Here is an 11,685-nt window from a genome sequence, read left to right on the forward strand (position 1 = left end):
TTCTAAAAAAAATCCCTGGTAAATAATCATGTCATCCTAGATTGTATATATTGCTTCTTTAGAACCTGCCACCATAAGACTTGCAAGGAAGATGGAGTCCCAAAAGGGCTCCCAAATCACTCAATCTGGACCTTTCCTCCAGAATGACTATGATTAAGCATAGGTATGAACAAAAACACAAGAAAGACACCAAAGTCCAATGTCTTGGAGCTTATCAAGGTATCAGCAGCTAAAGTCTGCAGCTCTTACCCCCTTGGGAATCCTAGCTTTCATGAGAGATGAAGAATTCTTAGTATGTCTGGTTTTAAGACCACAAAATCATTATTGACACCTCACTAGTACCATCTTGGCATTAGCCCAGGACTAAATATAGAAAATCCTGGACTGCAGAAAAATGTAATTTTCAATGCCTGTTTAAAATATACAATGTTAAATGTCATCCTCAATTACTATAGAAGTAACTGGTATGTTGGCCTATCTGACCTAAAAAAATGAAATATATCTTCCAAACTTGATGTAAGTGGTAGCACTTCAATAAAACTTAGTAATTAGTCTGCAGTACTAGTTGGGTTCTTTTAAACAGAAGGCCCTAGGGACTTATACTCTCAACAGACACTTGGATCTCCTTAGTTTGTAGAAATATAGTATCTTTAACCTCACTAAATATTATTGAGATATACTCTAAAAAGAGATCAGAATCAGAAGAAAGAAAAGACTGGATCTTGACAGAAGTCTATGATTTGATACAAAAAGCTTTTTTATGCAAAGCTCTGTGAACCAAATAGCTATTAAGTGGACTGTCCAGCCAATTGCCCCTCTTCTCTGGAAACAATATCTTCCCCTGCAGTCAAAAGGGTTACAGGAGAGAGTTTCTGGCAACATGATTGGGTAACTTGACCCTGCCCCAAACCACCACAGTCAATAGAATCAAGAGTGTGCACTTGACACAAATTGGGCCAAAGAGTCCCTTTCTCCGGGAATCTGAATTTAGAAGTAAGAGATTCTTGCTCAATCTGTCTGCTCTCTTGAATAGAGGACACGTAAACACTGGAACTGCTGGCAGAGGCTATTTTCAACCATTTGGACAAGGAAATTGAGAAAGCCAGGCTGCAGGAAGAGACAAGAATGGAGAACATGTGCCAGAAAAAAGAGATGAAAAGCAGAGAAAGAGGGCTTCCTGTTTTCCCTATCACACTCCAGGACCTGATGCTAGCTTATACCACCCTATCCTTGCCCCTAAAATCCATGGAACATGACCAGTTATCCCTTCAATCACTCGTTTTTACTTAAGCCTGTTCAAATGGAATCTTGTAACTAGAAGACAAGCCCTCATGAACACTTCAGATCTCTCCATTTTATTTAGTCTCAAATAACTGAGAACCAGCTTGCACAAAAATTTTAAGGCAAGATCTCTGCAAGGAGAATCTAATTCCAGCCTCTCAAAACAGAGAAGTGCAACAAAATTAAAAATGCTTATCCTAAAATATTAAGCGGAAGAGAAGCAGGGCACAAAATTGTGTATATATCAGAATTATGACTACACTATAGTTTATATTTGTCAAGAAGTGAGGCCCCATATGCATTAGGAAGAAGGAAATTAGCCAAAATAACAGTAGTTACAGTGACAAGATTATTTTCTGTTTTCTCTATATTCTTCTGGATCTGTAAATAATTAAACACTTTATGACTTAAAAAATTAACTCCAAAGATTATGTAGAAATATATAATGTGTTTATAACACAATGATGTATTTTTTAAAGTAGAACATAAAATACTGTTACATTTACTGCTGTATAAAAAGGAACTGTCCCTTTAAGACTCAGCATATTAAAGAAACATTGTAACTTCCAACCCACTGGCTCCAAATTAATATTCCACCTTCACTTCCTCTTCACCTATTTGCCCTCCCTGTCCAGTCTAACCCTACTTGCCCCCATTGCATGCTAACCATCTTCAAATGGGATTTCATACTTCCCCTCCCCCACTCTCTCTTCACTATACTCCCACATCCCTGGCATCCCTCTGCACTCCCTTCTACTTTGAGGTCTGCATTTTGTATCTCCAGACATGCAGAGCCATCCTGTCACTCATAGGCCCTAGATTTGTCTCCTCTCTTTTAGATCAACCCACTGGGAATAACCTCATCACAAATGGCCTCCAGCCCATTTTAAACTATCCTTAGGGGCAATCCAGGTAAGTGTTACATACTGCCCCTTTCAATTATAGCACCAGACAAGCCACAAGTGGATAAGGAATGGAAGGCAACATCCAAAAATAAAAACCATTGTGAAGTTGGATAATTTGTAAATGATCTTTAACAGGCTATGACACAACTTTCAATAACAATTCAAAATTCAATTCTGCATATGGGAGGGGGAAAAGTGGTAAGTCACTTATTTTCCAGGAAAAAGGGAGCAAGCCTCTCTGATGATGAAACCAATTCTACTGGTTTCCTCCATAATCATTAACAGCTTTCATATATTGAACAGGGCATTGTGCCAGACATTCTTATACATTATCTTACATAATCCTCCCAATGACCTACGAAAAAACTATTATTCCCATTTTACAGAAACAAAATTGTTGATCAGAAGAGTTAAGTTACTTATGCAAGTTTTCTTTTTAAATATTTATTTATTTATTAGAGAAAGAGACAGAGAGAGAGCAGGGGGAGGAACAGGAGAGAATTTTCAAACAAATTCCCCACTGCGAAGCCTGATACCAAGACCCTGAGATCATGACCTAAGCCAAAATCAAGGGTTAGATGTTCAATCTACTGAGCCACCCAGGTGCCCCGTTATACTTGTGCAAGTTTGAAAGGCCTTATAAAAAGTAGTAGAACAGGATCGTTATGTCTTTGCATTAGGCCTCATGGCCTCATGGCCTCAAACAGGCCTTAGATAGGCTTTCTCAAGGAAGTAAATCTGCGATTTACTTTATAATGTTAAACCACGTATTAGCTAGTAGTAGTAGTAGTAGTAGTAATGGTATTTTATAATACAAATACCCAATTTACATGTAAATTTATATTTTAAATGAAAAATACACACCAAAAGAAGCATTGTAGAAATGACATTATCCAACATTAATAACACACACAATAATATTCAGTATCAACATAGCCCTTATACATTACAGTTAAAAACTATATTACAAAGACTTCTCAATACCACATATCAATGGTAATTATTTATAACTGTTTACAAACCAAGCTTATTAGGGTAAAACAAAATACAAACTAGGAGAAATATTTATTGCATTCATTTCACTAGGAAGAGACAATTTTATAACCTACTTCATTAGAGTGGAGTAACTTTACAATTTTTAACATTACTCCAGTTAAAGTGCTTAAGTATTATGTATTATACCATGAAAACCAATAGCAATCATTTCAAAGGGGAGTGGGGGAAGGACCACATTGTATCTCTAATTCTAGTAACTTGTACTACTCTGTATTAAAAAGAAAAAAAAAAGCCTTTGCCCCCATTTAAGCACAGAAAATGTGATGAAGTAAGAAGGATGAAAATGCAGAAGTTACAACCACAAAGGTAAAGGGATCACAAAATACCATTTGGTGTATTCTCATTCTCTGAATAGGCACATCTATTCATAGCTGGTATATTTTTTCTTTCCCTCCAATTGCTACCATCGTGTACTCTTTCTTTTTCTGTGTGAAAACAATTAACTCGCCAATTTCTTCAAAGGAAACTATAATCATTCATTCACTAGTACAATAAACTTTATTGAGCACCCAGAATGTACTAGACACTTTGCCTAAGAGGAAAATAAATAAATAAAGGTAAGTCCCTGCCCTCCCCAAGCTCTGTGGGTGAGAGAGCCTTGTGTAAAGTAAACAGCTGAAAATAGTGTGCTAAACGCAGGAGCAGAGGTGAGTACACAGTATTATAGGAACACAGCGGGAGGATTAACCCAGCCTGGAGCAATCAAGAAGCTTTACAGAGGACAGCACGTTTCAACTTAGCCTTTAAAGATAAATAGGAACTTTCCAAAGAGTGATGAAGGAGACACACAGAGAGGAAGCTGTCTGGCCATAGTGTAAAAGGGCACTGAGGAGCAGAAAGAGCATGGAGAAAATGATGTTATCAAAACAACAAGCTCCTTGATGAGATACTTACCAAGTTCTATGGAGGCCACGTGAGCTATGAAATTAAAAAGCAAACAAACAGGGGCACCTCGGTGACTCAGTCGGTTGAGGGTCTGCATTCGGTTCAGGTCACGATCCTGAGGTCTTGAGATCAAGCCAGAGTCCAGCTCCCTGCTTAGCAAGAAGTCTGCTTCTCCCTCTCCCCCTATCCCTCCCCCCTGCATGTGCTCTCTCTCTCTCTCTCTGTTAAATAAACAAATAACATCTTTAAAAACAAACAAAAAACAAACTTTGCCAAAAATCCAATGACTTCAGTAGATTAAGGTGTTGCAATAAATGGAAGACCATGAGTACACTACATTTACTAAAAATATACAGACCAATGAGAGAAACATTCAGTATGAAATAAAAATAATTTGCATGTGTTTATGGATACAAAAACCGACTGAAAAGATAGTGTTAACAAAATGTTAATACTAATCACCTCTGGGTGATGGAATTATGAGTAGTTTTGTTTTAATCTCTCTTTGCTTCTCTGCCTTCCAGATTTTCTGCATTAAGCATACATTACTTTGGCAATTAGTGGGGGAAATATGTGCTAAAATAGAACAATGTAAGCTGGGCTCAGATTGTGGCATGCTAAGGAGTTTGGACTTTATTACACAGAAAATGAAGATTTATTCCAGGCATTGGATCAGGGATGTGAGATGAACAGATTTTGCATTTTAGGAAATTAAATGTTGTTAAGGTGTGCATACTGGATTAGAAGGGTTTGAGGCTGGAGGAAAGATGTGATGGATAGAACTAAGGCAGTGCCAGTAGAGATAGAAAACACCTATTTGGGGAAGAATAGACAGGACCTCCTAACTGAATATAAAGTAAGAAAAAAGGGTAAAGGTTTAAGGATGATTCTAGGTTTCCAGGCAATTGGTTAGATGCAGATATTGGAAGCCAAAAGGCATAATAAGAAGGAAAAGGCATATTTTAAGGATGGACTGCTGAATTTAGTTTTATGCGTGACATCTTAGAGGACATCCAGGTAGGAATTCTAGTAGGAAGTTTGAAATGGTCTCAGTTCAGGAAAAAAGGATGCAGATACACAGTCTCATAGGAGGTGGTGAAGCCATGGGATTGAGTGAGTTTGCTCAGGCAAAGTTGGGTGAGAAGAGACAGCAGAAGCTGGAACCTTGGGACATGCTAAGTCTATAGCAGCAGTCAGAGACGTCAGAAAGCCAGAAGAGGGGCAGCCCAGGTGGCTCAGTGGTTTAGCGCTGCCTTTGGCCCAGGGTGTGATCCTGGAGACCCGGGATCGAGTCCCATGTTGGGCTCCCTGCATGGAGCCCTGCTTCTCCCTCTGCCTGTGTCTCGCCTCTCCCTCTCTCTGTGTCTCACATGAATAAATAAATAAAATCTTTTAAAAAGAAAAGAAAGGCAGAAAAGTCAGACTTTGGTAGAGTTGTTTTGGGGAACAAGGTGGTCAACACTGGGATCAGAGCAAGGGGAAGAAATTTTACTATTGCAGCTACCAACAGTAAACAACCACAGAACCTGGTGACTAACGGGGCATAGAAAAACAAAAGGCCAACAGGTGCAAAAGACAGAACAAAGAGAGGCAACTGGTCACCCTCTGAGATAGAAGGTGTTGTCAAGAGAAGCAAAGTAAACATGGTAGGGATTACCAAGTAAGGTTGTTCTGTTGAAGTTGGAACTTTTTTGAAAGCTGTTGAAGCTGACCCACTGCATGGCTGTTCTGGGGCAGCAACTTCTGTGCTTTTAAAAACAACGAAGCTGATGTGCACAGGGAAGATCAGGGAGTCAGTTCCTGGCAGGTTTAAGACTAGAATCAATCTCCAAAACACTAGGGTTTAATTCACTACACATCAGCATATTGCCTCCTTCTGCAAACACAAAAAGAAGGCTTACCCCAAAAATATCAGGTATGCAATATAGTAAAATATAAACTAATTTATCCTTTGCCTTGACTTAATGGAAATAACTTCTCACAACATATAGCGCTCTCTCTGACCATCACCTCTTGTCTTCCAGCTAACTTCCACTACACTTTGATCCCACTGAGACTGCAATCCACTGATCCTACCACCTCTTTACTCATTGTCATTTTCTTGATTTCCTCTCCTCTACTTACCAGCTTCAAATGCTGTGGTCAATTACTACAGTAATACCTTCCCTGCTTCTAGTCACTACCCTCTTGCCCCTATTATTTTATTAAACCCATTGGACAATATGCAATTCTGGTTAAATCCTTCCCTTCACTTGCTCCATGTCTTCATTGTATCAGGGACTACAACAACCTACTGACTGCTCTCACTTTAAATTTGCGGCCAAAAGCTTACAACAGGCCCTCTGTGGCAGCCAGACAACCTTACTGCACGTCCCCAGGCTGTTCACTCTCCCTACTTAATTATTCACACTTTCTCTCTCCTCCAACAACTACCACTCTTTCTGCATCCTCACTGTCAGTTGATTCCTTGCTTCCTCTTTGGAGAAAACTAAAGCAATCAAAGAGAACCTCAAATGATCCCCCCCCCCACCATCTTGGTTACCCACCTTTCAGATCCTGCACCCACTTCCTCGGCCCTATATCCATGAAATGTCCTTTCTCTTGTGCAATAGGCTCCATATCTTATCTCTCCAACATTGTTGGTTATTCTATTGAATCATTCGCAAATGACAGCATGCAAACATGCTGTTATTTCTTCCATCAAAAATAAAACTTCTTAATCCTACTATCCCCATTTCCTCCCCTTGCACAAAAATCTTTGAAGAATTCTCTTATACTCACAATTCCAAGTCCTCTCTCTAATTCTCTCATATACACATTCTAGTCCTTTTATTCTACTTATCTGCTTTTGTCAAGGTTCTAGTCAAGGTCACCATTGACCTTCAATCGCCAAAGTCAGTGGTCAGTTACCAGTCTACATTTTACTTAACTTTTCAGCAGCATAGGACTCAGCTGATCTCTTCCCTTTAAAACTCTTCACCAGCTTCCGGGGTATCACATGCTCCTGGTTTTCCTCCTACCTCCCTGGGAGCTCCTTTTTGGTCTCCCTTAGTGGTTTCTCTTCTTCTCCACAGCCTCTTAATGTCTGAGAGCCCCTAGGGTTCAATCTTTATTCCTCTTTTCTTCTCTCCATAAATTCATTCCTTAGAGATTTTGTCAGTCTTAGGCTTCAAATACCATCCAAGTGCTGAAAAATCCCTAATTTATGTCTCTAATCAAATATTTCCTCTAAACTTCATCTCCCATTACATTTAACATTTCCAAAATATTATCCTTATCCCCTGACCCCCTAAACCTTCTCTACCTCGAAGTCTTCCACACTTCAGCTACTGGCAACTCAAAGTTGGTAAAACCAGAAAAGATAAGATCATTTTTTTGTTCCTCTGTCCTGTAGATGCTATATCCAATCCATCAGGAACCCCCTTTGGCTCTAATTTCAAATATCTGTAGAATCTGACCACCTCTTCCCACCTGCACTGTTACCACTCTTGTTCAAGGCACCATCATCTCTCACCAAAGTTATTACAATAACACACTAATCTCTCTGCTTCCACCCCTGCCTGAATAGAGCAGTCAAACTGATAGGTAAGACAAGTCACATTACTCCTTTGTCAAAACCCCACAAAGGCTCCTCAGCTGAAGGACTTAAAATGACCAATAAGACCTTACTTTACCTGAGCCCTGAACCCAGGGTGACCTCACCTCCAATCACTCTCCCAGTTGTTCACTCCACTCCAGCCATGGAAAAGCTCCATGCTTTTTCTCTAGCAAGGCACATTCCACCTCAGAGCCTTGCATTGGCTGTTCCCTCTACCTGGAGCAACTTCCAGATGTCCACATGTCTAACTTTTTCACATACTTCAAGGCTTTGCCTAGTTCTGATCTCCCCAGTGCAGCCTCACCTGACTTAAAACTTGCTACAATTTCTACCCAGTTGCCATGCTTTAAAATTGTCACAATCCCTACCCATCTCATAATTTTTCATTCTTTTTACCATGTTGTGGTATTTTTAAAAGCACGTATCACCTTGAAATATACCACATGATTTATTTCTTTGTTCATTATTATTGTCCGTCTCCACTCACTGAAACTTCAGCTCTAAAAAGGAAAACATTTTTGTCTGTTGTGTTCATGGATGTATTCCTGGCACATAGGAGGTGCTCAATTAACACTTGTTGAACAGATGAATCTATTTCCCCTACCGGGCTGTAAGTAACTCAAGACTAGACAAATGCTTCAATCATTTCTGTACCTTGATTATCATCCTGATAATATCATACCCTGATAATATCATAAGTACTATAAATTATATAATCTATATGTGTATGTATGTATACACATACACACATATTTGTTTCTTATATCAGCCTAACAGAATTTCTTGTGGATTGCCAAGGATGGCAGCAGCATGCATTAATAGGAGGCTGATCACTGTTGCATTTTCTCAGAGATGAGTGCCCACCTACCTCTAAAAAGGTAAATGGCATAGATATCCAGAGATCATCCTTAAGGCCTCATATATGACCAGTCAGAAAACGGGAAAGTGACCTTGCCTTCACATATCATATATTCCTCACCATAGCCTTTTCCTAAATATATCCCTCCAGACTTCCCCCAAGCTGTTGCTCATTCCTGGTAACAGCTAAATCAATTGACCATATTGTACTGGTTTGCTTCAATGTGTTTGTTTACTAGTTGAAGCCTGCATTAAGGGCAGGATTATTTCATGGTGCTCGGCTGCCTGGCTCTCTTCCAGCTCTCTCCTCTCCTAGTCTCTCACTGTGCAAAATGGCAATCTCTTTCTACCTCTGAAAGCACCAACATTCTGAAAGTTATTTGACTATCATGTAATTCTCTGTCCTTGTGAGATGCTGTCCTCACTGAGCTCTGTGGCCTGAAGTTAGGTAAGTGCCCATCACAAATTACTATGGCAAATGTATCTAGATCCCTTTTACCTTCACTTACTGTCTCAGCCAATGCTCTTCCCTCTTTCTGGCCTATTATTCTACTGCAAATGATACATGAGCAGTTATTTGAATCAGTACGAAAAGATAATATGAACATGATTTTATCTAAAATGTCACTTTTCCAGGATTCCATTTGGTTTCTTCTTTATTAACCAAAGTTCCATTGTTATAAAAATTACAATAATAAACTACTCTGAGTCCTGTAATTTCACAGACAGCTTCTCTATTCCCTAAGTAACCAAAACCCCATTGTTCCTAATTAAAATATTCAAAGGTGAAATCCAAGTAATCTCCACATGGTATACTAGCGCTTCCACTTCAGTCTCTAGGGTTAAAAGAAACCCTTCGCCAAGGGGGGGGAGGGGAGAAGTTTCTGAGTCTATAGTACAAAAGCTTCAAACTGCATTCCACAGTGTGTTATTTTCTTTCCAGAAAATTCTAACACTATATAATTACTTTTGTATGGAAAATGAATAATGTAAGCTTCTAAAAACAGCTAGACAGAAACCATCCAAATCAGACAGGCCTTTCCTGAAACCAAATGAAATATTAAACGAGAAAATATCTCTAGGAGAACAAAGCTCTTGGATTGTTATTAAATAGAGATGGAACATAGTGGGGGAGAAAGTTACAAGGGGGGGTGTGTTTTCTCATCTATGGTGTCCGGGTTTGTCTGCTTCAGAGAAGCTGTAGCATTGATCAGACCAAAAAAATGTCACAGGAAAATACCAATCAGAAATGCATCTAGGATCTTGCAAGGTTTCCTGTTAAAAATAACAGCAAAAACATCAATTAAGCTCCATCTATTGCGACAGAAATGCATTGGTAGAGGAAAAGCGAAATCCCACCTGCATGGGAAATAAGCCGCAACTGGTCCCCCAATTCGGAGAAAAACGAGCTTCACTCGGTCCCTGGCTGAACTAATTCCAGCAAAGATAGCCAGTGGGTTCGTGTGTTGGGGGAGGGGGACAGAGTAGAGCGCACCTCATCGCCCTCCCCCCAAAACTGCTCCAGAAATGTGCAAGCGTCGGCGCCGCGCGACCGGGTTCGGCCCGCAGAACGCCTGTGCGGAACGCAGGAGCCTGCTGGGCTCCCGGGCAGCCGCGACGTGCGGCGGGCGGCGCGGGTGCGGGCGCGGGCGCGGGCGCGGGGTCCTGGCGCGGGGTCCTGGCGCGCCTCCCCCTCCCACCCACCCCACCCCCAGGCGTTTGCACGGGTCTCCCAGGCTCCCGGCGCCGGCGCTCGGAGACCTGGGCTGGTCCTCTGCCTGCCCCGGCTGGAGCACCTCGCAAAGGCATTTTAGCAGGAGCAATTCCCGCCCTGGCATCGTCTCGACAGCCCGGGTGAACGAGCCGAGCCGGCCTGCGCCGGGACCCACGTCCGGCTCGGCCGCCCCGCCGGCCCCACCCCCGAGCCTACCCAGCCTGCGCGTCCCGCGCCCGGCCCGCAGCCCGGCACCCAGCAGGGGCCGGGGGGCGCGGGGCGGGCAGTGCAGCACCTGCGGAGGACTTTCGGCTCATGCAACAGCCATGGCAGCCTCCCCTCGGGTCGTACAGAAGCCGGAGGCGAGCCGGCCGACGGCTGCCAGGAGCGCACATCGGGTCCCCCTCCCTGCGCTGCCGACCCCGAGGCTCGGTGAACTAACTCTTGGGCGCCAACGGCCCGGACCGCGTCGGCTCGCGCGGTTCAGCACCGAGGACAGCGGACACACTTTTTGCCCCAGCGGCCCCGCGGCCGGGAGGGTAGCGTTAGCGGCAGCGGCGGGGCTGCAGGTGTCCGGACCGCGCGCCCTCCCGCATCCCACCCGCTCCGGCGCCTGGGGCGAGGCAACCCCGCGGCGTCTTACTTTTCTGGCTGGAGTAACCCGGGTAATAGCCATAGTAGCCGGTGATCCGCAGGATCCGGTCCTCGATGGTAGCCACCCCGTTGGGGGCCGCCTTGACATCCATAGAGAGCGCCGGGCGGCGGCCCCGCGGCGAGCGCAGCGCGGGGCCCGGGAGCTGGTGCAGGTGCTGCCGCCGCCGCCGCCGCCGCCGGTGCTGATGTTGCAGCTCGTGCTCCCGCGCCCGGGCTCTGACTCCACCGCCCGGCGCAGCACCGGCTCCGCATCACAGCGGCGGCGGCGGCGGCGGCGGCGGCGGCGGCGGCGGAGCGGCCCCCACTCGGGCCGGCCTCTCCGTCAGCCTGGCAGCAATCCCGCCCGCCGCCCGGCGCACTGCTGCCCGAACAGCGCCCCCTCACCTCCGACGCCCACCGCAGCCGGGGCGGGTGTGGGCGCCCCACCTGGCCGCAGACTCTCCTCGTTAACCCTTCTGCGCCCCTTCCCCGAAGCCCAGACATCCCCCCGGCCCCACCTGCCAGAAGGGATGCTCGGTCAGGGGCTTGGGAGGAAACGAGGTGAGATGGTGGCGGGGGCTCAGGGAGGAGCGGTGGAGACGGTTGAGACCCAAGCGGAGCCAAGTGTTAATGCGAGAGGAGCACAGTGTCGCTCGGGGAGATTGGACACCTTGGGGGCGCCGCGGGGTCTTGGTCCACGCTTGGCGTCGACACCACCTGGGGTCAGCAGACAGGCTAGCGTTCCTAGGAGTTAA

At 44.2% G+C, this 11,685-nt stretch overlaps 1 protein-coding gene across 1 annotated transcript in view; it reads right to left on the reverse strand.

Annotated features, from left to right (window-relative positions):
- Window positions 1–11,113, reverse strand: part of SLC35F4 (solute carrier family 35 member F4) — a 232,345-nt gene extending 221,232 nt beyond the window's left edge. The window contains exon 1 of the mRNA XM_025443500.3: window positions 10,941–11,113. Within this exon, the coding sequence (XP_025299285.1) occupies window positions 10,941–11,043 (103 nt within the window). The 5' untranslated portion in view covers window positions 11,044–11,113. The remainder of the gene's footprint in view (window positions 1–10,940) is intronic.
- Window positions 11,114–11,685: the final 572 nt, after the last annotated feature.

This window comes from Canis lupus, chromosome 8 (genome assembly GCF_003254725.2).
Source record: "Canis lupus dingo isolate Sandy chromosome 8, ASM325472v2, whole genome shotgun sequence".
NCBI lineage: Eukaryota > Metazoa > Chordata > Mammalia > Carnivora > Canidae > Canis > Canis lupus.